The sequence below is a fragment of the Stenella coeruleoalba genome (genome assembly GCF_951394435.1).
Source record: "Stenella coeruleoalba genome assembly, chromosome: 10".
In the NCBI taxonomy this organism is placed as follows: Eukaryota; Metazoa; Chordata; class Mammalia; order Artiodactyla; family Delphinidae; genus Stenella; species Stenella coeruleoalba.
Window position 1 is genome coordinate 57,709,885 of NC_137156.1, and position 26,501 is coordinate 57,736,385.

General features: G+C 41.5%; 3 protein-coding genes across 4 annotated transcripts in view; 1 reads left to right on the top strand and 2 right to left on the bottom strand.

Moving 5' to 3' along the window:
• The window catches only part of KIF15 (kinesin family member 15), a 73,608-nt gene extending 67,798 nt beyond the window's left edge, over nt 1-5,810 (bottom strand). The window contains exon 1 of the mRNA XM_079934081.1: nt 5,710-5,810. Coding sequence (XP_079790207.1) covers nt 5,710-5,728 — 19 coding nt within the window. The 5' untranslated portion in view covers nt 5,729-5,810. The remainder of the gene's footprint in view (nt 1-5,709) is intronic.
• A 143-nt stretch (nt 5,811-5,953) lies between these two features.
• KIAA1143 lies at nt 5,954-12,066 on the top strand. Of its 2 annotated transcripts, none has more exons than XM_079932881.1 (3): nt 5,954-6,096; nt 8,980-9,124; nt 10,008-12,066. In XM_079932881.1, exons 1-3 carry the CDS (start codon nt 5,989-5,991, stop codon nt 10,223-10,225), a joined length of 471 nt encoding a protein of 156 aa, XP_079789007.1. In that variant the 5' UTR covers nt 5,954-5,988; the 3' UTR covers nt 10,226-12,066. The 2 variants fall into 2 exon arrangements, with proteins under 2 accessions (XP_079789007.1, XP_079789006.1); XM_079932880.1 differs by having other exon boundaries at nt 6,038-6,332.
• Nucleotides 12,067-20,078: 8,012 nt separating this feature from the next.
• On the bottom strand, nt 20,079-21,772 carry ZNF501 (zinc finger protein 501). The gene has a single exon (XM_079933304.1). It carries the CDS (start codon nt 21,255-21,257, stop codon nt 20,442-20,444), a length of 816 nt encoding a protein of 271 aa, XP_079789430.1. The 5' UTR covers nt 21,258-21,772; the 3' UTR covers nt 20,079-20,441.
• Between the last annotated feature and the right edge of the window lie 4,729 nt (nt 21,773-26,501).

Consider the following 26,501-nt stretch of genomic DNA (forward strand, 5'->3'; position numbering starts at 1 on the left):
CATTCTAACTGTAAGCAGATAGGTTAGGGGGTCCCCAGAGAAAGAGAACCAGGAATGGCTTTCTTGACATAAGAGAACCCATTTTGTGTAGAAACAAGGAGGAGCAGTCGAGAAACCACAGTGCAGCCTTGGGGCAGCGTCCAGGTTCCTCAAGGGATATACATAATAACATACCTTTGAGTTCTGCAGGAACTAAGGCCCATAGTCAGGTGGAGGATGGAATTACGATAGTGACCCTCCAGACTTCAATTGACTAAGGCTTGGACTCTTGTCGACCTTTGCCCCAACTCTATGCTAAATTTCCTCAGTTCAATCAAGTCCCTCCATGAATATGTATGTACGCTTAGCTTAAGACTTCCCCAATTTTGCTGTTCAGGGAGAGACTGCTTTGGGGAAGATCCAGGTATTCATTCTCCTCTTGCTGTAAGTAATAAATCCTAGAGGATGGGGACACCAGTACCCAGAGTTGCTACAACATATTATCTAAGATGTCAAGTTTCTAACAAAAAAATTACAAGGAATTCAAAGAAACAAGAAAGTATGATCCATAAACCAGAAAAAAAGCAGGCATCAGAAACTGCCTGTGACAGTGCCTACATGCTGGGTTTGTCAGGAAAAGACTTCAAAGTAGCCATTATAAACATGTACAGACCTAAAGGAAATCAAAATTAAGAATTAAAGGAAGGTATGAGGACAATGTCCACACCAAATAGAGAATAGCAATAAAGAAAAATTATAAAAAAGAAACAAATGGAAACTCTGGAGTTGAAAAGTGTATCAAGTGAAATAAAAATTCGCTTGAATGGCTCAAAGTAGACTTGAACTGGCAGAAAAAAGAACAAGCAAGCTCTAAGATAGATCAATAGAGATTATAAAAGTCAAAGAACAGAGAGAAAAAAGGATGAAGAAAAGTGAAGTGAGACTCAGAGAAATGTGGGACGTCATTAAGCATACCAACATACATAAATGGGGAGTATCAGGAGAAGGAACAGAAGAGAAAGAAAGAGAAAGAACAGAAAAAATTCAAAGAAATAATGGCCAAAAACTTCCCAAATTCATTAAAAAGCAATCTACACATCCAGGAAGTTCAACAAATTCCAAAAAGGATAAACACACGCAGATCCACAGATACATCATAGTAAAAATGCTGAGAGTCATTACTTATGAGAGAACCCCAATCAGATTAACAGCTGACTCTCAGCAGAAACAACAGAGGCCAGAGGAATTAGAGAGTTTGTTGTTAGAAGGCCCACCTTACAAGAAATAATAAAGGAAGTTCAGCCTGAAAGTAGTGACCACAGACAGTAAAATTCAAATCTACATGAAAAACATCAAAGAGCACCAGGTAACAGTGATTATGTAATTATAAAAAACAACAGAAATGCCTATTTTCTCCTCCCCTTACTTGAATTACAAAACAATTGTATAAAATAATATGTATATAATGTATTGTTGGGCCTACAACATATAGAAACATATGTATATTTGCCAATAATAGCACAAGGAAGGTGGGTAGGAACAAAGCTGTAACAGCCTAAGGAAATGACTAAAGATGGTAAAGTAATGTATTGTTGGGTTTTTAACAATAGATGTAACTTGTTTAATAATAATACCAAAGAAGGGGGTGAAAGGGAATAAAGCTACATAGCCCCTGCTCGCTGCAACTAGAGAAAGCCAGCGCACAGCAACGAAGACCCAACGCAGCCAAAAATAAAAGCTGACACTGTTAAGATGTATATGTTAAACCCTAGAGCAATCATTAAAAAAAAAAACTTCAAAAAAAGAAAGCAGGGAGTTCCCTGGTGGTCCAGTGGTTAGGACTCCACACTTCCACTGCTGGGAGCACGAGTTCGATCCCTGGTCGGGGAACTAATATCCTGCATGTGGTGTGGCCCCCCTCCAAAAAAAAAAGAGCAGTAACAAAATGGAAATAGAGTCACAGATGTAGAAAACAAATTATTTATGGCTACCAGGGCATAACAAATGGGGAGGGATAAATTGGGAGATTAGGATTGACATATACACACTACTACATATAAAATAAATAACTAATAAGGACCTACTATATAGCACAGGGAACTCTACTCAATACTCTGTAATGGCCTACATGGGAAAAGAATTTTAAAAAGAGTGGATATATGCATTATATATATGTATAACTGATTCACTTTGCTGTACACCTGAAACTAACACAACATTGTAAATCAACTATAATCCAATAAAATTTTTTTTTAAAAAGCAGTAAAGGTGGAACAGAGAAACATAAAAAACATGTGACACATAGAAAATGAAAAGTAAAATGGCAGATGTGAATACAACCAAATCAATAACATGTGAATGGATTAAACAACCCAATCAAGGGGCAGAGATTGTCAGACTAAGATGAAAAAACATGCTCCAACTATATACTATCTAAAGGAAACACACTTTAGATTCAAACATATAAACATATGGAAAGTAAAAGGATGAAAAAAGATTATCTCATGCAAACAGCAATCACAAGAAAGCAGGAGTGGCTATACAGGTTTCAGACAGACTTTAAAACAAAGTTACCAGAGATAAAGAAGAACATTTTTTATAATGATAAAAGGGTCAAACGACCAGGAAGATAACACAGATATAAACATATACTTAGGGACTTCCATCGTGGTGCAGTGTTAAGAATCCACCTGCCAATGCAGGGGACACGGGTTCGAGCCCTGGTCCGGGAAGATCCCACATGCTGCAGAGCAACTAAGCCTGTGCGCCACAAATACTGAGCCTGCGCTCTAGAGCCCGTGAGCCACAACTACTGAAGCCCACGCACCTAGAGCCCATTGTCCACAACAAGAGAAGCCACCGCAATGAGAAGCCCACGCACTGCAATGAAGAGTAGGCCCCGCTCACCTCAACTAGAGAAAGCCCACATGCAGCAATGAAGACCCAACGCAGCCAAAAATAAAATTAATTACTTAAAATAAATAATAAGCATATATTCACCTAGTAACAAAGCACCAAAATACATGACAAGAAATGAAGGGAGAAATAGACAATTCAACAATAAGAGCTAGTGTATGACCCTGCAATCCCACTCCTGGGCACATAACCAGAGAAAAACATGGTCCGAAAGGATACATGCACCCCAGTGTTCATTGTAGTACTGCTTACAATAGCAAAGACATGGAAGCAACAAGATGGATAAAGAAGATGTGGTACATATATACAATGGAATGTTAAGCCATTAAAAAGAATGAAATAATGCCATTTGCAGCAACATGGACGGACCTGGAGATTGTCATACTGAGTGAAGTTAAGTCAGACAGAGAAGGAGAATGATATCACTTATAAGCAGAATCTAAAAAGAAATGATACAAATGAACTCATTTACAAAATAGAAACAGACTCACAAACTTAGAGAACGAATTTATGGTTACCAGGAGGGAAGGGTGGGGCAAAGGGATAGTTAGGGAGTTTGGGATTGACATGTACACACTGCTATATTTTAAATGGATAACCAACAAGGACCTACTGTATAGCACAGGGAACCCTGTTCAATGTTATGTGGCAGCCTGGATGGGAGGGGAGTTTGGGGAAGAACGGATACATGTATATATATGGCTGAGTCGCTTTGCCCTGCACCTGAAACTATCACAACATTGTTAATTGGCTATACTCCAATATAAAATTAAAAGTTAAAAAAAAAAAGGAAGAATTTAGAGCGGGCAGATGACACAAACAGAAAATAAATATATATATATGTAACTGAATCACTTTGCTGTACACCTGAAACATTGTAAGTCAACTATACTTCAATAAAAACAAACAAACAAACAAACCTTAGATGCTTACTCTGCAGTCCAGATAGCTATGGATCATCTAGCCAAATATGATTAAGTTCAGAAAGGGACTCTTACAACTCAGTCAATTTCATGAGGGTTATTTCACATTCTCATTTCTCTGATTTCAGTCAGCAACCCATGGTGCCAGTGTTGTCACAAGAAATAACCTTCATGGGCACAAAAGTAAGAGCTGCAGGGAGCACTGCACGGGCTCTCTCCTTCCCTGTGTTCCCACTTCATGTTCCCGGTCTCTAAGCCTGCTGGGAATGCACTTACCTGGGATGTCATCAACCTCAACTTTGCTAACAAACTTAAAGGAGCAGGAGAGTTCCCCATGGAAATCACCACCATCATAAAGGGGAGCTGTGAATACCCTTGCTCCCATCACTTTTTTTAAAAAATTATTTATTTATTTATTTGTTTATTTTGGGCTGTGTTGGGTCTTCGTTCCAGTGTGCGGGCTTCTCATTGCGGTGGCTTCTCTTGTTGCGGAGCATGGGCTCTAGGCATGAGGGCTTCAGTAGTTGCGGCACATGGGCTCAGTAGTTGTGGTTCGCCGGCTCCAGAGAGCAGGCTCAGTAGTTGTGGTGCACGGGCTTAGTTGCTCTGCAGCATGTGGGATCTTTCCGGACCAGGGATCGAACCCGTGTCCCCTGCACTGGCAGGCGGATTCTTAACCACTGTGCCACCAGGGAAGCTCTCCCATCACTTCTTGATGTGTACAGACAGGACAGAGTCCTTTAACACAGTCACATACGTATGTCACTTTCCATTAAATAAACAGATGCTCTAATATCACAAACATCAATTCTCTTGCTTGAGTCCAGATTTACTGAACACTGTGATTGTGCAGAAAGTGCGATCAACATTTTGCTCCAATAACATACCAATTTGTGTGCTAATATTCCCTGAATACTGAAAATGGGGGAAGAAAAGGAACATTTTAGATGGAAAAAGAGAGCATAATGAGGTGTTAATGGTATAATGGACCTAAAAGGTAAGTAAAACAACAAACGTATCAGGAAAGAATTGCAATTGACAGCTAAAAGCATTAACGTTTTCGAAGGGTTCAAACACCAAAAATTCACCATTTGTTCAATCTTCTAACATAGGCATCGCCTCGTTACCGTTCATACCATTCACAAAGATCCATCTAATCAGCTCAAAATCAGCTTTAAAAAACCAAGACTCCGTAAAGGGTTAGGCGATGTAAGAGGCACGTATACAGGTGCAGCAAAGGACCAAGAAATTAGTAAAGTTGAACGGTTTATCAAAAGCAAAAATGACAGGCTCCCTTCCATGAGAAAAAGGAAGAAATTGAAGGGGTCTCCTGGAGAAGAAAAAAGGGACTGTGAGAATATAAAGACACTACTGAATTCTGTGCTTTAAAAGTCCCTTACCTAAGGAGAGTCCACAGCGGACCCTCCAAAAGAGAAAGACATGCTTGGAACAAGAATAAGTTCTTCCCTTCAGGAAAGTCAGTATTGTGGAAATACGCAGAAGGTAGTTGAGAGCTGGGGCCGACCCTCAGGCGAAGATACCTAGAGAGGCAGCCCGGGTCCGGACTCGGGAAGAGGCCAGCGACGAAACGGCAGGACCGAGAACAGGAGGGAAGAACCAGCAGGTCGCTTAGGAGCCAAGCGCCTGGATGAGGGCTCGGTTCCGGTTCTCTGCTCAGCCCCAGAGCTTAGAATTGCGCCAGGCTCGTAGCGTGCCCCCAACACATAGACGGAAGGGAAGAGAGCTGTTCCATTAGTGTATTATCTTGGAGAGACAGAGGGTGATTTCAAACATCCCCCGCCGCTCAGTCCGCTCCTGCCCTTCCCGCCCAGCAGGAAAGCTCGTATTTGGGGGCGGAGACGGGGTCACGAAGCTTGGGCTTCTCACTTACTTTTGCAGCCGGACGCCATGGTGCCCTCACCCCTCGATCCCGAGACCGACGGAGCGACCGCCCTCACTTCCAGCCCAGCCGCGCACAGAGATTCCGCCCACTCAAGATGGCCGCGAATTTAAATTTGGCGCTCAGGTCGGACGTTGACGCCAGCACGGAGGCTGCCATGTTGCCAGGCCCTGTGTCAGGGGCGGGGCCGACGTGACGTCACGAGTAAGCGCCGTCGCCTCTGTACAGTCTCCAGGCGGGTTTGGGGTCCTGTATTTCCCTAGCGCGGCTATGAGCAAGCGGAACCAGGTGTCGTACGTGCGGCCAGCCGAGCCGGCGTTCCTGGCCCGCTTCAAGGAACGGATCGGCTACGAGGAAGGGCCCACGGTAGAAACCAAGGTGAGCCCGGGCCAATCCCGTTACCGCAGAAATGCGGCCCGCTCCAATTCCAGCTTCTGGCTTGACTTGGAGGCCAGATACTGATGGGTCCCTCCTCGCACCCGCGCCCGGCCCCTAGTCCGAGTGTCCTCAGACCCCAGGCTGGTCATCTTCAAACAAACTACTGCCTCTTTCGCCCAGGAAGCTATTTGTCGTTTTCACAGTGCTGCTGTGTTTTTGAAAATGACTTCACGCAGGTAAAGCGCCTCGTCCTTGGTAGACAGTTAAGAAAGATCATTTTCGTCTCTTCGTTTTCACTTGCTTATCGCATAACCTGTAGTTAGCAGTGTGGGTGGTAGCGTCGTCCCATTTTCCAGGTAAAGAAACTAAGGCCACTCGATCAAATGACCTGATATCCTAAGCCTTGAGTCTGGAACATCCTTAACGAATGCCCTAGATCTACTTCTGTGCTTGTTGTCACCAAAAAAAAAAAAAAACGGAAAGCAAAAACCTTTTATATCTTGGCTTTCAATAGAAGAAGAGGAGCTTCAGGAAGGAGCCACACCTGGATAGTTTAGAAATGGGGATCGGTGGGAGGCAACTTCTAAGCTCCCCCAGGCTCCTACCCGAACTGATTCACATCAAAATCTGCCCTACCTTTTTTAATAGAAAGAGACTGTTATGCTTAGGGCATGTGTGGAGAAATAGAGAATTTATTTAGCACTTTGTGTCTAGCACTTGCACAAAGACCCACCCCTCAAGTCACTTAGTAGAAGGACACAAGATTGACTTAAGTGCAGTTAATCCGGTGAGTATGTGCTAAATCCAGGCCCTGGGCCAGGCTCTGAAAGGACAAAGAGATGGATCTCCAAAATGCCCTGTTCTTTAACACCTTCCTGCCTGCCTCATCTCAGCCTTCACAGGTCACCACCTCAGTGAAGCCTTTTGAACCTCCCCCAGACAGTAACTCCTCCTCTGTTCTTCTCTTCACTCTATCCGCATCTTATCTGCAATACTCATCATTATGCATGGCAACTACTTACTCTCTTGGGTATCTCCACCACTAAATCGAACACTCTAAGTATCTTAATCCCTCTATATTTTCCTAGTACAGTGCCTGTGAAACCAAGTAGTGGGTGACAAGTTACATTGGTTAGATGACTGTGGTTATCGTCAGGCAAGGCTTCATGGAGGAAGGGACATTTAGATTGAATCTTGAGCATGGGTAAGTCAGCAGGTAGAGATGGAAGGAACAGCATGGGTAAAGGTGTAGAGATAGTGAGTCACGGACTGACTGTGTTTAGAAGTGACTGAGGGACTGATAGAGGTGAGGCCATATGGACTATTCAGTAGGCAACAAGGAGCATGTTTGGATAGAGATAACATGATCAGGGAGTGACTGGTCCCCAGGACCAAAAACAGTGACTATGGCAAAGAGGATGAAGTTTGAGAAAAGGGACATGGTTTCAGCAATGAGGAGAATATGGACCTAATTTTATAGTTTGTTTCAGGTCCTAGTGATGATCATGTGTGTGCCTAGTTAACACCTCGAAGATTGCAGCTTAGAATGCTATCTTAGGAGAACTCGGGGCGGCGGGGGGGGGAACTTTCCAATTAATATCAGTCATTCGGGTTAACACATTTGATCAACAGACTTTTCCGTAGACAGATGTCCCAGGTTCCTGTGTTTGCGAAACCAACTTCATTCTTAATCATTTTGGCAGTATAATCATTCTAGGAATCTGTTAACAAAAAGAAAAGAGTTTCATGGGAAATCACTGTATAATTATAGTTTATAGTTTAAGATTACAGCTGTGGTCGGACAGCTGCAGGGCTTTGTTGCCCTGTTTGGAAGACAAGGAAGGCTCTGAGAGGTGGACTGACATCTATTTGAATAATGTGTGGTGGGTGTGCACGCCTTTCAACCTAGCATTTCCATTCGAGGAATTTATCTATGTGTAAGTTTGCAAAAGTGAACAAAAACATGTGCAAAAATTTTATTATAGTAGAAAAAAACTAGAAACAACCAAAATTTTTACTTACAAAGAATTGGTCAAATAAACCATGAGATAACCATATGTATAAATACTGGGCCGTGATTTTTAAAAATAGATGATGCCATATGTATCTCAAGGCATTGTGCAAAGATGTTTTTGAGTAAAAAACTTGGGTGAGTGGGGCTTATATGATGTCTGACATTTTTAAAAATCTCAGTCAACTAGCCAAATATTACCATTTGTTGCACCTGTAGAGTCAGTGCATGGTTTCTGTTATTTTCTGTACTTTTTTATGTTTGGTAAATTTCATAATTTAAAAAGAAAAAAGGAAGCGAGTCATATAGTAGTATGTTCCATGTCTTGTTTGTATACAAAATGTTTTCTGTACCTCCGTATTTTTATACACTTAGAATAACACTTAGGATACCCACCAAACAAGCTACTGGAAGGGGGTAAAGATAAGCAGAAGTAGGTGAAGGAGGACCTTTTACTTGCCGTTTTCTGTACTTTGGTGGTGTTTATTTTTTGTCACACTTTAAGAAGAGGTATACATGAAAAGGGTTGATGAAGAGCAGAGAGAACTGCTGTAGTCAGCACTACCCTGAGTAGGCTGAATGCTGGCAGAACATGAAGCAGAGGGCCCCTGACATCAGGAACTGCAAGCTGGGGTCCTGCTGAAATGGAAACCAGCTCCCTTGGACAGGCACCCCAGGATAACTGGCAGGTGGACCTCTTCCCTACTCTGGTGAGGTTAGATTTTTAAGAGTTACTTGAAAATTCATTGCCAAACACATTTAGTCAATAATGTTACCCTTCTCACTCTAGTAATTACAGTTTCTCACAGAGACAGTGGTTGTATTTAGTTCAAGGTCAGCAACTTAAATGTTATGTTTGTGTTTTTTCCTAGAGAATCCAGCTTCAGCTCCCAGGTGAAGATGGTGATCACAGTGACAAAGAAGATGAACAGCCCCAAGTGGTGGTTTTAAAAAAGGGAGACCTTTCAGTTGAAGAAGTCATGAAAATTAAAACAGAAATAAAGGCTGCCAAAGCAGGTATGTCTGAAAGTAAGCTGGTTTTTCTACCAACTTAATGAGTTAGGTATGAAATCATTTTATACAGTGGTATGGTATGTTTGAAGAGACAGTCCTAGGTTCAAACTTTGGCTTTAACACTTACCAGACGTGTTACCTTGAACAAGTTATTTCACCTCTCAGCCTCAGTTACCTCATTCGTAAAATGGGGACAAGTTGTGCCCACTTCATTGGGCTGTTATAAGGATTAAGTGCAAATTTAAGTAAAAACATCCTGTTTTTTAAAAAAATACCTGGTTAGGTTTACAAACTAGTCAACAGAGGTGTATTTAATTAGTGCCTGGTGTGTGGTATGCTATATAGTATTTTTTTCATTATTTGTAGTATTTATTACATTGATTTAGGAGGAAATGCTGGAGTTCCAAACAATCGCTTTTCGAGATACTTAAAAAATATAGCCTGGTTGTAATGAATTGGGGACTGGCAATATTACACCATACTTCGTTCGGTACATGAGTTTTTGTTTTTTGTTTTTTGCGGTACGCGGGCCTCTCACTGTTGTGGCCTCTCCTGTTGCGGAGCACAGGCTCCAGACGCGCAGGCTCAGCGGCCATGGCTCACGGGCCCAGCCGCTCCGCGGCATGTGGGATCTTCCCGGACCGGGGCACGAACCCATGTTCCCTGCATTGGCAGGCGGACTCTTAACCACTGCGCCCTGTACATGAGTTTTTATTAAGTGACTGCATGTCTTGTGGCTATATAGCTAGAGTCAGTGGAAAAGACCAGACTGAATTGACTCAAGGACATCCATAAATACTGTATGAGATTTTCTTGCCATTTGACTCTCCGATAAAGTCAAAATAACGAGAGAAAGAAAGTTTTTTAACTTTGTTTTTTGCTGCAGATGAAGAACCAGCTTCAGCTGATGGAAGAATTATGTATCGAAAACCAGTCAAGCGTTCCTCAGATGAAAAATATTCCGGTTTAAGAGCAAGCTCAAAAAAGAAGAAGACAAATGAAGAAGATGAAATAAATAAGCAGGATTCAGTTAAAAAAAACTCACAAAAGCAAATCAAAAATAGTAGCCTCCTTTCTTTTGACAATGAAGATGAAAATGAATAAGTGTAAATAAATATTTTGGACTTAGTCTTCTTTAAGAACATACGGAGTATTTTTTTAAATAACATCTTTTTTTCCTATTATAATACAAGTTTAGGGACTTCCCTGGTTGTCCAGTGGTTAAGACCTCATGCTTCCACTGCAGGGGGCACAGGTTCGATCCCTGGTTGGGGAACTAAGATTCCATATGCTGCACGGTGTGGCCAAAAAATAAAAATAAAACATTAAAAGGAAAAAAAAGATAATACACGTTCACTGGAGAAAATTTAGAAAATACAGAAAACATTCAGTAAGATAAAACATATCTATCCATCAATACCCTTTTGACCTGAACTGCTAACTCTCTAGACATTAACTACCACTAACATTTTGTTATTTCCTGTGTGTGGGATGTGTGTGTATGTAAATTATATTTTTCTAAACAAAATTGTGATTGTATTCTGTATGTTCTCAGTCCTGCTTCTCACTTGACGTTGTATCATGAGCATTTTTCTAGGTCAATACAATTCAAAATCCTGACATTAATAGCTACAGAGAATGTTGTAATTAAACAGATCCTGTATTTTATCTTCCTCTTCAACAGAACCTCACTTTGGATGAGGGAGATGATCATGTGCCTAGTTACCAATACTTCCCCAGCTTCTGCTAAGGGTAGCCATGTGACAGCTCTGGTAAGTTAAGAGATACAAGTGGATCTTGAACAAGTAATAATACAGGTGACCATGATACAAGTTAGGATCTACTGAATCACATGGTGACTATTATTGATTACATGGTTTAAAAAAAAAAGATAAAAGTGGAAGTCTGCTTACTAGGTTTTTTGATACAAAAGGACAGATTTGGCAAGCATGAACCTTTGTCCTCTCTCCATCCTACCTGGAGCACAAACATGAAACCAAGAAGTGCCAGAGCCATTTTGGGGCATGAAGAAGACAGCCACTTGTTCTGGGTGGTACAGTGGAAAGACTCGAGGAGCTTGGATCGTGATGGCATGCCTGGAGGAGCTACTGTACTAGCCTTGGACTTCCTGATACATGAGGATAAACACCATCTTAGTTAAGCCTCTGTCAGGTTTCTGTTACATGCAGCCTAATGATACAGTGGTAGAATGTGTGTGCACAGAAACCTCCAAGTGTATTTGTGATGATTTCCTTAGAATGAGTTGCTGGAAGCAGAATTACTAGATCAAAGTATTTGAATATTTCTAAAGCTTTTCATGCTTTCTTTCAAATTGCTTTCTAGGTGGTTTTTACCATTTTATTCATACCATCTACAATAGCCCACATCACCTCATCCATGATGCATTCAATTTGATGCTTTGAAAATGGTGTTTAATAGTTATATTTAACTGGCTTTTTTTTTTTTGATTGACCAGGGAAGCTAAACTGTTTTTCATGTTACCTAATAATTTTCCTCATTACTGCAAGTCAACCAAAACTGGAGACTTGTCAAGATCCCATTCTTCACCAGCCAGAAATTAGGAATTTCAGATTCCATGTTATGAATTTGGTGCCACATCTATCTTTCAGCCATTTTAAGACCTAGTGTAAAGAATCCTCAAAAGTGATTCATGTGAGTGGGCTAGTGAGTCCTGAAATAGGCTCTCTAAATTATACAAACTAGTCCCGAAGCCATTCCTAGTACCATCTTTAATGTATACTCACGTAACAAGCCAGGGTTTTTTCTAATCTGTATCATTGCTATATCTATCCTTGTACCAACACCCCACTGCTTTAATTACTGTAAATGTTAGTATGTCTTATCATTTACAGGTGGGAGTCTTGAGGGCAGGGACTTTGTCTTCCCTCTGTATCCTCTGTACCCAGAACAGTACCTAACATATTAAGAGCAGAATAAATATAGTTAGAATAAATAAGTGTTTAATTTTTTTTTTTTTTTAACAGGCTGGTGGTTCTCAAAGTGTGGATCCTTGACAAGCAGCATCAGCACCCCTGGAAACCTAAAGATGCAAATTTGCAGGCCTTGCCTGAGAATCAGAAATTTCAGGTGTAGGGCCCAGCATTCTCTGTAACAAGTCTGCCAGGTGGTTCTGATGCTCACTCGAATTTGAGAAATACTGATAAAGCCTATTATAAGGGAGATAAAACAAAAAATTTAAACAGGTAACATGAAAGACTATTTAAAAGATCTTAAATCTTGAAACTTATCATATTGATGAAGTCTTTACTGTAGGTGATATTTCTAACAATGTTAAGTGTAAGTGTTACCAGCCAGGAAGCATATCTCATGATGAAAGCCCAAGACCAAGCTAGAGTGTCAGGTGACATCTGCTAAGCAGCCTTAAGAAAATTGCTTCACCTCTGTAAACTGCTTTCTAAGAACAGTGGGTCCTGTTAATTGCAGAGAAAGGTGAATGAGTTTGGGGCCAGAGAAGAGAGGCTAGTCCTTTTCCCTCACGAACTATCCCCTTGCTTCTCAGAAATGGACCATAGGAGCAGGGCTAGACAAATAGGCCAGTAATGTAATCCCAGGGCTGAGGCAGGAATAGTAAAAGGACAAGCCTGGAACATCTTGTGCCCAAAAGTAAGGCGGTCCTCAAAGAATAATGGGGGCATGTCAAAAGGACACACCTGGAGGAGAAGGGCTAGGTCTTCCTTGCAGTAGAATCCCAATTAATAAATGTAGGAGGAATGTTGGAAATAGAAAAAATCACCATTTGGGGGACTTCCCTGGCGGCGCAGTGGTTAAGAATCCGCCTGCCAATTCAGGGGACACGGGTTCGAGCCCTGGTCTGGGAGGATCCCACATGCCGCGGAGCAACTAAGCCAGTGTGCCACAGCTACTGAGCCTGCGCTCTAGAGCCCTCGAGCCACAACTACTGAAGCCCGCACACCTAGAGCCTGTGCTCCGCAACAAGAGAAGCCACTGCAATGAGAAGCCCGTGCGCAGGAACAAAGACCCAACGCAGCCAAAAATAAAAATAAAATAAATTTTTTTAAAAAAGAAAAAATCACCATTTGGAAAATTCCACAATAATAAGTTGCAGTGGTCTGAATGGCAGCCTCCTAAGAGAGAGGTCCTAATCCCTGGAACCTGTGAATGTTACCTTATGTGGTAAAGTTTGCAGGTGTGATTAAATTAAGGCTCTCAGAGAATCCTGGATAATCTGGGGAGGCTCTAAAAGCCATCACACATTTCCTTGTAAGAGAAAGGCAGACAGAGATTAGACACAGACAAGACAATGTGAAGAGAGGCAGAGAATGCTCACAGCCACCAGAAGCTGGAAGAAACAAGATTCTCCCCAAAAGTTCAGAGGGAGTGCAGACCTGCCAACACCCTGACTTCAGCCTAATGAAACTGATTTCAAACTTCTGGCTTCTAGAACTCTGAGAGCATACATTTCTGTTCTTTTAAGCCACCAAGTTTGTGACAGTTTGTTACAGAGGCCATAGTAAACAAATACCTAAGTGGTGTTGGAAAGATTCATCAAAAGATGTCAAAATTAGTGGCCAGAAATATGCTGAAAAAATCACTATTTGCATAGTCTCAAAGTATATCTCCACCAGAGATTACAAAAGGAAAACAAGTCATTTACAGTGGAAAACCAGGCAGATGCCACCTTATCTAAATGATCAAAGTAACATTACCAGTAATAAGTCATACTGACATCATGACCTCCTTACATGATGCACTGAGATGGGCACGTCACTTTCCAAAAGGGCCTTCCTGATGCCCTTTTCAAGGATAGGGCTCAAGTGCAGTACTAAAGAGGCCCAAGTCCTACAAGCTGACAATGGCACAGGAATGTCAATACAGGCTCCAGGGCTTCTCTGTCAGTTTCACTGCAAAGATGCCCATTTATACTTTCTTCTGAAGAAATCCTTTATTCTGAGATTATAGGTTTCTTATCTCTGGTTTTTATTTTATGAAATAATGGTTATAACAAATAGCAGGTTAATCTAATGTGCTTACTTGTCAAAATAAAAGGTCATCAAATCTATATCAGCGTCCAAAAAATATTTTGAAGTTTATTGCCTAGGAAAGCCAAATATCAAGGCCAGCACTGTCTGATAGAATATTCCACAATATGATTCACTTTGTTATACAGCAGAAACTAACACAACAATGTAAAGCAATTATACTCCAATAAGGATGTTAAAAAGAAAAGAATATTCCACAATAATGGAAATGTTTTACAGTTTTGCTGCCCCTAGCCACATGTGGTCATTGAGCACTGGAAATGTGGCTAGAGTGAGTGAGAAACTGAACTTTTCCTTCTGTTAATTTTAACTAGCTTAAATAGCCACATGTAGGAAATTCCCTGGCGGTCCAGTGGTTAGGACTCAGCGCTTTCACTGCCGAGGGCCAGGTTCAATCCCTGGTCAGGGAACTAAGATCCCACAAGCCACATGGTGCAGCTAAAAGAAAAAAAGAGAACAAAATAGCCACATGTAATTAGTGGCCACTCCATTGGACAGTGTAGTTTTAGGTATTATTGGAGTAAACAGGATTTTTTCTTTCACTCATTAGGAGTCCTGCAACTCCTGAGGAAGTCTCTGGCACTTTGTAAGGGTCAAAGGTATTTTTACATTTGACACAAAACAGTGCAAAATGCAATCATATCTGATTGCATGGCTCAAGATAACCAGGGCAATGCAGTCAGATCAGGAAGCAAGACACATGTCTTCTGAGTTTTCAAGCTCCCACTTCTGTGGCTCTTTTCCCAGTCCTGGGCCCTGTCTCTCCAGAGGTTCTTGCTTTCTGAGCCTCACATTGCTATGGAAACAGTTTTGACTGACATCTACTCTCACCAACCTACTGCTTCTCCCAAGTTATGCATGAAGTCTTTCAGACAGGAGAAAGGCTAGACAGAAGGCGTCTGTCCAGGCCTGAGGTTAGGAATCCTCCATTGCCCCACAATCATTCTAGGCTAATGGCAGCCCCAAGTTTAACGTGATTTAGGCATATGTGGTCCTAGAAGCTGGGACAGAAGGGACCACTGAGTTATCATCATTGATTTGAACGTTTCCTTAGATACTGGCAACAGCTAGCACAGTACTGGTCCCAGGAGCTGCTGGGGGAGAGCTGACCAAGTTCCTCAGCTGTAGGATGGGACCCCGAACTTTGTATTCGTGTAGCTGTTTCCCCAAATTCTCCCAAGTCTAGCCATAACTTCTCTTGCTCCTCAGCCCATCACAGCCTCCATTCTCTCCAAAGTCTGGATCCTCTGGATCTGCAGTGTGGGGTCCTAGAACACAAACCATCTGTCCTGCCTTGACACTCGCAGTCCTTCCCAGCCTTCTCCTCCCTACGCCAATCCAGCTGTGCACCACTACACTTTTCCCCTCCTGCCCTGGGCGCCTGAGGAGATGGTAGCACAGAGTCAGTTTTCCCATTGCCCTTGCCTCTCCCTGAGCCAACAAGTCAAGCTGGGTCTCTGGTACAACTGCGGCAGTATTGTCTACCTCCCAGAGAAGGTTCTCTGTAAACTTGTGGGCAATGGAAGCTGGACACCCAATTAAAGATGGGGAAACATCCTGAACAGATACCTCACCAAAGAAATATACAAATGGCAAATATGCATAGAAAAGATGCCCCACCTCATATGTCATCAGGGAAACACAAATTAAAACAACAATAAGCTACCACTACACACGTATTAAAATGGCTAAAATCCAGAGCACTGACAACAGCAAATGTTAACAAGAATGTGGAGCAACAGGAACTCTCATTCATTGCTGGTGGGAGTGCAAAATGGTCACCACTTTGGAAGACAGTTTGGCGCTTCCTTAAAAAACTAAACGTGATCCAGCAATTGCGCCCCTTGTTATGTACCCAAAGAACTTGTAAACTTAGGTCCACACAAAAACCTGAACACAGATGTTTATTGCAGCTATATCCATAATTGCCAAAGTCTGGAAACAAACAAAGTATCCTTCAGTAGGCGAATGGATAAATAAACTGCAGTACAACAAGACAATGGAATGTTATTTAGCACTAAAAAGAAATGAGCTATCGGGCTTCCCTGGTGGTGAAGTGGTTAAGAATCTGCCTGCTAATGCAGAGGACACGGGTTCAAGCCCTGGTCGGGGACGATCCCACATGCCACGGAGCGGCTGAGCCCGTGTGCCACAACTACCGAGCCTGCGAGTCACAACTACTGAAGCCCGTGTACCTGGCGCCCGTGCTCCGCTAAGAAAGAAGCCCGCAATGAAAGTCCGCATGCAGCAACGAAAACCCAACGCAGCCATACATTAATTAATTAAAAATATTAAAAAAAAAAGAAATGAGCTATCAAGCCATGAAAAGACATGGAGAAAATTAAATGCATATTACTATGTGAAAAAAAAAAAAAAAACAATTCAAAAAGGCTGCATAGGGCTTCCCTGGTGGCGCTGTGGTTGAGAGTCCGCCTGCCGATGCAGGGGACATGGGTTTGTGCCCCAGTCCGGTAAGATCCCACATGCTGCGGAGCGGCTGGGCCCATTAGCCATGGCCGCTGAGCCTGTGCGTCCGGAGCCTGTGCTCCGCAACGGGAGAGGCCACAACAGTAAGAGGTAAGAGGCCCGCGTACCGCAAAAAAAAAAAAAAAAAAAAAAAAGCTGCATAGGGGCTTCCCTGGTGGCACAGTGGATAAGAATCCGCCTGCCAATGCAGGGGACACGGGTTTGATCCCTAGTCCGGGAAGACCCCACATGCCGTGGAGCAACAAAGCCCATGTGCCACAACTACTGAGCATGTGCTCTAGAGCCCGTAAGCCATAACTACTGAAGCCCACGCGCCTACAGTCCATTCTCCACAACAAGAGAAGCCACTGCAATGAGAAGCCCATGCACCGCAACGAAGAGTAGCCCCCCGCTCGCTGCAACTAGAGAAAGCCTGCATGCAGCAACGAAGACCCAACACAGCCAAAAAATAAAGAAATTTTTAAAAAAAGGCTGCATACTGTACAATTCCAACTACATGACATTCTGGAAAAGGCAAAACTTTGGAGACAATAAAAAGATAAGTAGTTGTCAGGGGTTGGGAAGAGGTGGGGATGAATAGGTGGAGCACAGAGGATTTTTAGGGCAGTGAAACTATTCTGCATGATACTATAATGATGGAAACATGTCATTATACATTTATCCAAACCCATAGGATGCATGACTCTTAAGAGAACCCTAATGTGTTGGAGAAAAGGGAACCCTCCTACACTGTTGGTGGGAATGTAAATTAGTGCAGCCATGATGGAGAATAGTATGGCAGTTTCTCAAAAAACTAAAAATAGAGTTGCCATGTGATACAGCAATCTAGAGCGCAGGCTCAGTAGTTGTGGTGCACGGGCTTAGTTGCTCTGTGGCATGTGGGATCTTCCCAGACCAGGGCTCGAACCCGTGTCCCCTGCATTGGCAGGTGGATTCTTAACCACTGCGCCACCAGGGAAGTCCCCTAAAACTATTCTTAAAAAGTCTATTTTAGAAAAAGGAGGGAAACATGTTTCCTTGTTTATAATCATCTATCTCTGGAAGGAAAACAAAAAACTGATAATATTTTTTATCTCGGGTGGCTGCCAAGAAGGCTTTTCACTGTTTAACTTTTGTGCTTTTAGAATTTTAAACCATAAGCTTCTATTGTCTAGTCAAAAAAAATAATGAAAATTTAAAAATAAAATTAAAGATCATACCTTCTGAAAATCCTAAGGCAATAATTTTAAATGATGAAAAAGCTTTATATACAAACATGTTTCACTGCTGAGTTAATAATTTTACTAGCTAACGTGAGCACATACCATGTGTCAGGCATTGCATTAAGTGGACTAGCTGATTTATAAGAAAAAATTGGCATTAATTTAAACAACAAACAGAAGGGAAACAGTAAATTATGAGCAGGTCAATAAGCAACCATTAAAACGAGGTTTATAGAAAGTCTGTAATAGTATGGCTAAATCCTTATGTTAAATCAAATGGCAAGATGTAATATAATAATCATAGTTACTTTTTTTTTTTTTTTTTTTTGGCCACACAGCTTGTGGGATCCTAGTTCCCTGAACAGGGATTGAACCTGGGCCCACTGCAGTGGAAGTGTGGAGACCTAAACACTGGACCTCTAGGGAATTCCCCATAGTTACTTTTTTTTTTTTAATGGAAGAAAGAAAAGCTAAGCAGAGAAGAAAGGCTAGAATAAATATACTAAAGTAAGTACTTCAGTATATGTACTTGGTGAAAGTAGGTAATTTTAATTTTTTCCACTCTTATTTTATAAATGTATTTCAATGAGCACACATTAAGTTGAAAAAAATACCTCCCCCTCTGTTTTTCACAATTTGGGCATCTCACACAATGGAAAGGTTCAGTGATGGAAAATTACCTGTGAGTTTGGTGCTATAAAAACCAGGATCTAGACTGAGATTCAACTCTGACATTAGCTGTTTGACTTTGGGAAGTCAAGTTTCTCTTTCTTTATCCCTGACTCTGGAAATGCGGAAAATATCTCCTACTTTTCCTACAAGGGCACCTTTTAGTGTTAGATGTGCTTATTTACCTTAAGTAGCTTATTAGCATTGCATGAAGCACCATTAAAAGTATCCTTTGAGGGCTTCCCTGGTGGCACAGTGGTTAAAAATCCACCTGCCGGGACTTCCCTGGTGGCACAGTGGTTAAGAATCCACCTGCCAATGCAGGGGACACAGGTTCAAGCCCTGGTCCGGGAAGATACCACATGCCGCGGAGCAACTAACTAAGCCAGTGCACCACAACTACTGAGCCTGCGCTCTAGAGCCCGCGAGCCACAACTACTGACCCTGTGTGCTGCAACTACTGAAGCCAGAGCGCCTAGAGCCATGCTCCACAATAAGAGAAGCCACCGCAATGAGAAGTCCGCACACTGCAATGAAGAGCAGCCCCCGCTCTCCGCAACTAGAGGAAGCTCGCGTGCAGCAACAAAGAACCAATGCAGCCAAAAAAGAAAGAAAGAAAGAAAGAAAAGAATCCACCTGCCAATGCAGAGGACACGGGTTCGAGCCCTGGTCTGGGAAGATCCCACATGCTGTGGAGCAACTAAGCCCGTGTGCCACAACTACTGAGCCTGTGCTCTAGAGCCTGTGAGCCACAACTACTGAGCCCATGTGCTACAACTACTGAAGCCCACGAGCCTAGAGCCCATGCTCCGCAACAAAAGAAGCCATCACAATGAGAAGCCCACACACTGTCACAAAGAGCCAACACAGCCAAAAATAAATGTTTTTTTTAAAGTATCCTTTGATTTGTTTGCTTCTTTTGAGCTCTAAGAAGCCATTCTTTGTTGTGAGGCATCCCCACCCACTTATCCCCAAGACGTTATTCTCATGTAGGCCCCACCTCCTGGCGCCTAAGAACCCAACGTCTCCTACCCTCCTCTTCCCTTAAGAGGCTCCCCTTTAGTGTTGTGCTCCTAGATTTCAAAACAAATAAAGCCACGTCCTCATCAACAGGCTTATATTCTCTGTCTTATGCCCCCTCTCTATTCTCCTGTGTCTTCTCCTCATCCCACTCCACCTCAAAACACACACAAAAGTCCTGAACACGAGTTTTTACTCAGTTAGTGTTAGTGAGGCTTCCCTTTTCATGGAAACGAGAAGTCCAGAGCTTGAAGTGAAATTAGATCCAACAATGGAAGGTATCAAAATCTACATAAAACTATTCAGAGTACCCAAAATGTCCACTCAAATCCCAATCATTTCTTTTTTCTCTGATTAAATCTGAATTTTTTCAAGGAGAAACTGGTCTTAAATGTGTTCTCCTATTTAAATCTGTATGTTATATTTTAAATAGCCTGTAGATTAAGTATGAAATCACAGCCCAATTACAAGGATATTCTTACGAAAAAATACATTATGATAAACAAAAAATTGACCTTTGTTTTCAATAACCAGATTTATAAACTTTTGCAACATTTATCACTCAAAACCAATTACTGGCAGTTAGTTATTATATACCACTCATTTTATTCTCAAGACAACCCTAGTAAGTAACCTCATTATTCTTTGGGGAGGATGGGAAAAACTGAGGCTCAGAGCAGTAAGGTCAGACACCCATTAAGTGGCAGAGAAGCCATCAAACTTAAGACTATCTAGTTCTGAGTCTATTTTCTTAATTTTTAGGACACATTGCTTTGTGCTCAACATACAAAACATTCATCCCAGGCGAAGATTTGAGTCCTAATCTCCTAAGAATTTAGAAAAAAAAAGAAGTGTTTTCATATTGATACAAGTCTTTCCACCCTAGTTATATCCCGAGTTTTATTCCCCAGCATGAAGCCTCTGATGTCGAGCAAGTGCTGAGCTGTGCCTGAAGGATTTCCCACAGTTAGCACATTCATAAGCTTTCTCTCCAGTGTGAATTCTGTAATGTTCACTAAGGTGTGCTTGCTTGCGGAAGGTTTTTTCACACTCACTACACTTAAAAAGTTTCTCTCCAGTGTGAGTTCTCTCATGTTCAACAAGGGAAGAGTTCTGAATGAAGGCTTTACCACATTTGGTACATATGTAGGGCTTCTCTCCTGAGTGGATTCTCTGATGCTGCCTGAGGCACGCACTCTGATTAAAGGCTTTCCCACAGTCATTACACTTATAAGGTCTATCTCCAGAATGACTTCTCTGATGACGAGTAAGGCATATGCTCTGACTGAAGGCTTTGCCACACTCGCTGCATTTATAGGGCTTCTCTCCAGTATGAATTCTCAGGTGTTTAACAAGGGATGGACTCTGACAAAAGGCTTTGCCACATTCATTGCATTTATAGGGTTTCTCCCCAGTATGAATTCTCAGATGCTGGACAAGGACTGCTTTTGTTTGAAAGGCTTTCTCACATTCATTACATTTATAAGGTTTCTCTCCCGTATGAATCCTCAGATGTTGAGTAAGATTTGACTGTTTCCGGAAACAAGTTCCACATTCAGTACAAACATAGGGTTTCTCTCCCGTGTGAATCTTCTGATGCTGGGTAAGAGATGATCTCTGAGTAAAAAACTTTCCACATTCACTACACTTGGAAGGTTTCTTCTGTCTTTTAAGTCTCTGATGTTTCACTTGCAGTGAAATCTGGCTGGAACTCATGCTTTTTGTAACACGATGAAGGGGGTGTCTAATAGGTTCCAGTTTAAAAGAAACTGTCTCTCAGATTCAGAATACTTACAAGGTACTTTCTCAAAGATGATTATCCTTAGAGTAACACTGTTCTCCTGTGAAAGGTCTGTGTGCATATGGTGTCCTCCCAGTCATTCCTGCAGGATTTCCCCTTCTAGTCCTTATTCAGCATGCATCTTCAACTTCTCCTAATGTGAACCCCTGATGACCAGGCTCTCTGACCCTCCATGTCTTTTCAAGTCATTTAACACTGTGCCATCAGGCTTGATTTTCTTGCCTGAAAAAAACATTCACAAAGGAAAATGTCCTCCGTGCAGAAGAGAGGACCTGCATTGTGAAGTCCTGATTTCTATTCTCTTCTCAATAATAGAGAAAGAAGATCACAATGACCTGGGGAAAAGATTAGAATAGGTGATTGGGAGAAAGAGATTAAGTAGTGACAGGTTTTGGTAAATCTATAAACTTCCCTATTGTGATTGATTCTGAAACACTCAAATACTAAAAACTGACCCAGGTAATTTAGGATCATCCAGAGTGATAAATAGCAGGAGAATGTGAAAGGGATAAGTATATTAATCTTGGGTAAGTTAAGTGTTGGGGAAAATTACCACTCACCTACCGTTTCTAGTCCTCAAAAATGGGTGAAAAGTAATTATATTTCCTTAGGTTGCCTATAATCAGTACCTTGGCAGACCAGTGATAATTGAAGAGTTCCTCTTTCAAGATTTCAAAGGTGATCCAGGCTGTAACTTTTGCTAGGTCCATCTCACCTATCCTTCCCTATTCACTCACCTTGATAGGTGTCTCTTTGGACCTCTCTTTCTCTCCAAAACATTCAGCCCCTAGGTACAACTGGGAAGGATCTAGGTTTGAAAACTAGAGTTCTGCTTAATGAAAGAAAATAAGATATCACTGTTTTGTTTACATAAAAATAAGACAGAGGTGGTCCTTAAGGAAGAAGCCCCCATTGGACAGTAATTTCACTATAGCATCATGATCCAGGATCTGGCCCTCACCCTTGAAGCCAAAAAATGCTTCAAAATCTGATGTGTACTAATCAAATTCACAAGGAGAGTGATGTAGAAAACATAAAGTCACTTCACCAGTTTACAGTGAAAATTTTATATGCTTAATGTCCAGCTGGTTAATATATTCTCTCCAGTATAGAAAAACTGTATGGGAACCAAACTGTTGTCATCAGGACACTCCTTAGGAAGCACAGAACTGGAGAAAGAGTGGACTACTTAGACAATCTTAACGGCATCAAACTTTGAACCTGATGCTCTCAATAAAGGTGCACAGAAACAGAGAATGGATATTCAGGAACCACACATCAGAGCAACCTCTTCTCTGGATGGTCTGGAGACACAAACACATTCTTATTCCCTGAGGCCTCCTTCTATTTTAGTTTTCTAATTTATACAAGTTACACATGGATGTATCCTCACCTTAAAATATTTAGATAATATGAAAGTATACAGGATAAGACAGTAATTTTTATAACCATCACCACCCCACTCTACCCAAATGAAACCACCCCCTTCCCAGAGATAACTTGGAGTATATTCTTTCAGTCTTTTTTCTCCATATTTTTAACACACATATAGCATTTGATTCTTTTTACATAAATAAAATTGTTGTATAGATGCTGCTATGCAATTTGATTTTTTTTTCACCAAGGAATGTGTCTTTGAGATCATTTCATGTTGGTACATACAGATCTACTGGGGCTGAGAGTCAACTGGTACACACTGGAGTATCTGCACAAATGGTTTACAGTTGGAATCTCCAAAATATACAAACAGCTCATGCAGTTCTATGTCAAAAGAAACAAACAACCCAATCAAAAAATGGGCAGACATTTCTTCAAAGAAGGAATACAGATGGCCAAAAAGAACATGAAAAGATGCTCAACATCACTAATTATCAGAGAAATGCAAATCAAAACTACAATGAGGGGCTTTCCTGGTGGCGCAGTGGTTGATAATCTGCCTGCCAATACAGGGGACACAGGTTCGAGCCTTGGTCTGGGAAGGTCCCACATGCCACGGAGCAACTGGGCCCGTGAGCCACAACTACTGAGCCTGTGCGTCTGGAGCTTGTGCTCTGCAACAAGAGAGGCCACGACAGTGAGAGGCCCGTGCACCGCGATGAGGAGTGGCCCCCACTTGCCGCTACTAGAGAAAGCCCTCGAACAGAAATGAAGGCCCAACACAGCCAAAAATAAATAAATAAATAAAATTTTTTAAAAACTACAATGAGATATAACGTCACACAAGTCAGAATGGTCATCATCAAAAAGTCTGCAAACAATAAATGCTGGAGAGGGTGTGGAGAAAAGGGAACCATCTACACTGTTGGTGGGAATGTAAATTGGTAAAACCACTATGGAGAACAGTATGGAGGTTCCTTAAAAAACTAAAAATAGAACTACTATATGATCCAGCAATCCCACTCCTGAGCATATATCCGGAGAAAACCATAATTTGAAAAGATACATGCACCCCAGTGTTCATTGTAGCACTATTTACAATAGCCAGGAAGCAACCTAAGTGTCCATCAACAGAGGAATGGGTAAAGAAGATATGGTACATATATACAATAGAATATTACTCAGCCATAAAAGAGGACAAAATAATGTCATTTGCAGCAACATGAATGGACCTAGAGATGATCATACTAAGTGAAGTCAGACAGAGAAAGACAAATATCTTATAATATCACTCATATGTGGATATAATTTTTAAAAATGATACAAATGAACTTATTTAAAAAACAGAAACAGACTTACAGATATCGAAAACAAACTTATGGTTACTGAAGGGGTAACATGGCGAGGAGGGATAAATCAGGGTGTTGGGATTTACATACACACACTACTATATATATATAAGATAGATAACCAACAAGGACCAACTGTATAGCACAGGGAACTCTACTCAATATTCTGTGATAACCTGTATGAGAAAAGAATCTGAAAAAGAATGAATATATGTATATGTATAATTGAATCACTTTGCTGTACACCTGAAACTAACACAACATTGTAAATCAACTATAATCCAATAAAAATTTTTTAATGGTTTACAGTCAAGAGACTGATTTGATTGGGCAGTCTTGTACCACACTGGTTGTTAATATATTGACTATTTTGTGTAAATCTATCTTTATCTGCTGTATAAACTTCCAGTATGGACATATATATACAAAAATAAACTCTAAGTGGTTTAAATAGCTAAACATAAAACCAAAACTCTAACCACACCTTTATTTCCTTTATTTTTATTGTCCAAAATAAAAAGGTTTTCTTTTCTTAATCATACAGGGGGAAAAAAAAAAAGCTCATTCTGTAAAACAGTCAGTTAGTCCAAAAATGAAATTACTTGAAATCCTACCACCCAAAAGAAACAGTTGGTATTTTGATGAATTTTCTTCTAGGATCTCTCAATGCACATATGGGCACATATGTGTACATGTATTATGTGTACATATTAGACTAGACTGAATTCTGCAGGACATAAATAGTCTATTATATCTATTCAAAAATTTCCCATTACCTAAAAATCCAGTTCACCCAGTACTATTCTTACTTACTTTAACAGATACCCAGGCTCCACACTGCCTTCTGCTGGCCAATAACAATGGCAGTTGTGATTACTTAAGCTCTTGTTCCAAACGAGGCCAGAAGCCCATTGCATACCCTCTGAGGAAACACTTAATCACCTTTGCAATGGGTCTTCCAGTAATTTACTATCAGTTTCTGACCACTACACCATTAGAGCATCATACTTAGCAGTTCAGCAAGTGGTTTCAGGGTGTTCCACCAGATGACTGCAGTTTAAGTTCATGTGATAAGAAATTACTGAGACTTCCCTGGTGCACAGTGGTTACAAACCCACCTGCCAGTGCAGGGGACACGGAGTCGATCCCTGGTCCAGGAAGATCTCACATGCCGCAGCTAAGCCCGTGCGCCACAACTACTGAGCCTGTGCTCTAGAGCCCACGAGCCACAAGTACTGAGCCCGCATGCCACAACTACTGAAGCCTACATGCCTAGAGCTGGTGCTCTGCAACTAGAAGTCACTGCAACTAGAAGCCCGCGCGCAGCAACAAAGACCCAACGCAGCCATAAATAAATAAATAAATAAATAAATAAATAAATAAATAAATAAATAAATAAATTTATATTTAAAAAATTACTTCACACTCTGATCTATCCTATTACCAATTACTCCATAGCCTTCTTTCACAATAAGCCACTCTAAATCTGATTTAAGTAAGATGGTCCCATTTCTGGGTGGTTCTGTGTTTTCAGTCTGCAGGGTTTAGGTATAGTGGTCACTGCTGGGTCCCACCTTAGGTCTGCCTACTGAGCAGCCCCATCTTGGGCTCTCTAGTTAGATTTCACTTACCCAGAGACAAGCTGTTAGGAATACAAGTGACTACAGTTTGTCTCCTGGGGACTCTTCTCATGAGGAAGAGCAGGAATTTGAGGCACAGAGGGAGGAGAAAGAGCACCCATAAATTGTCAGCCTACTTCCTTCATACTCTGGATTCAAGGGAATCCAGGAATAGCCCATCCCTAACCAAATGACTATTTTAAATCTGAATGAATGTCCTTGTTCTCGTAGGCATGTATCACCAATGACAAAAAGTCAGTGAGACGTGACAATGCACAAAGAAAGAGGGCAGGTGCTCTTAAGGACCAAGCATCCTGGGGTAAAAATTCCTCCACCAGAGATAAGACTGGAGCCCAAAGGCACCTCCCCACCCCCAAACCTAATGGAGAAGTCACTGACTTCAGAAATCAAAGACTATGGGGCTACAGTAAAAGGCAGTGAGATAAGCAGTGGACTCAGTCAAGAGGTCTGGGTTCTAGTCTCTGCTCTGTCCCTAACTTGCTTAATGACCTGAAGCAAGTCACTCAATTTCAACTGTGACTTTTTAAATCTGTGAAATGAAAAACTAGATGATATCTAAAGCTTCCTCTAGTACCAACACTTTGTGATTCTTTGACTCTAAAAACAGATGGAAAAGAGCAAGAACCTCAAATCAAGCCCTTCCAGTCCCTCTTTGATTAAAGCTGGTTATTCATTTCTGTGAAAAGTACTAACTGAGCAGCTACTATGTGTCCAGCAGTGAGATGCCCTCTTGTTAAGAATAGGCTGAGTCAATAGCAGGGCAACACCCCAGCACTTAGTCTCCCACAATCAG

Coding starts and splice junctions, on each gene's coding strand:
- KIAA1143 (XM_079932880.1), top strand. CDS start 6,180: ATGGGTCCCTCCTCGCACCCGCGCCCGGCCCCTAGTCCGAGTGTCCTC. Junction 6,333..8,979: donor TTGAAAATGACTTCACGCAG/GTAAAGCGCCTC, acceptor GTTTTTTCCTAG/AGAATCCAGCTTCAGCTCCC. Junction 9,125..10,007: donor AATAAAGGCTGCCAAAGCAG/GTATGTCTGAAA, acceptor TTTTTGCTGCAG/ATGAAGAACCAGCTTCAGCT.
- ZNF501 (XM_079933304.1), bottom strand. CDS start 21,257: ATGAGTTCCAGCCAGATTTCACTGCAAGTGAAACATCAGAGACTTAAA.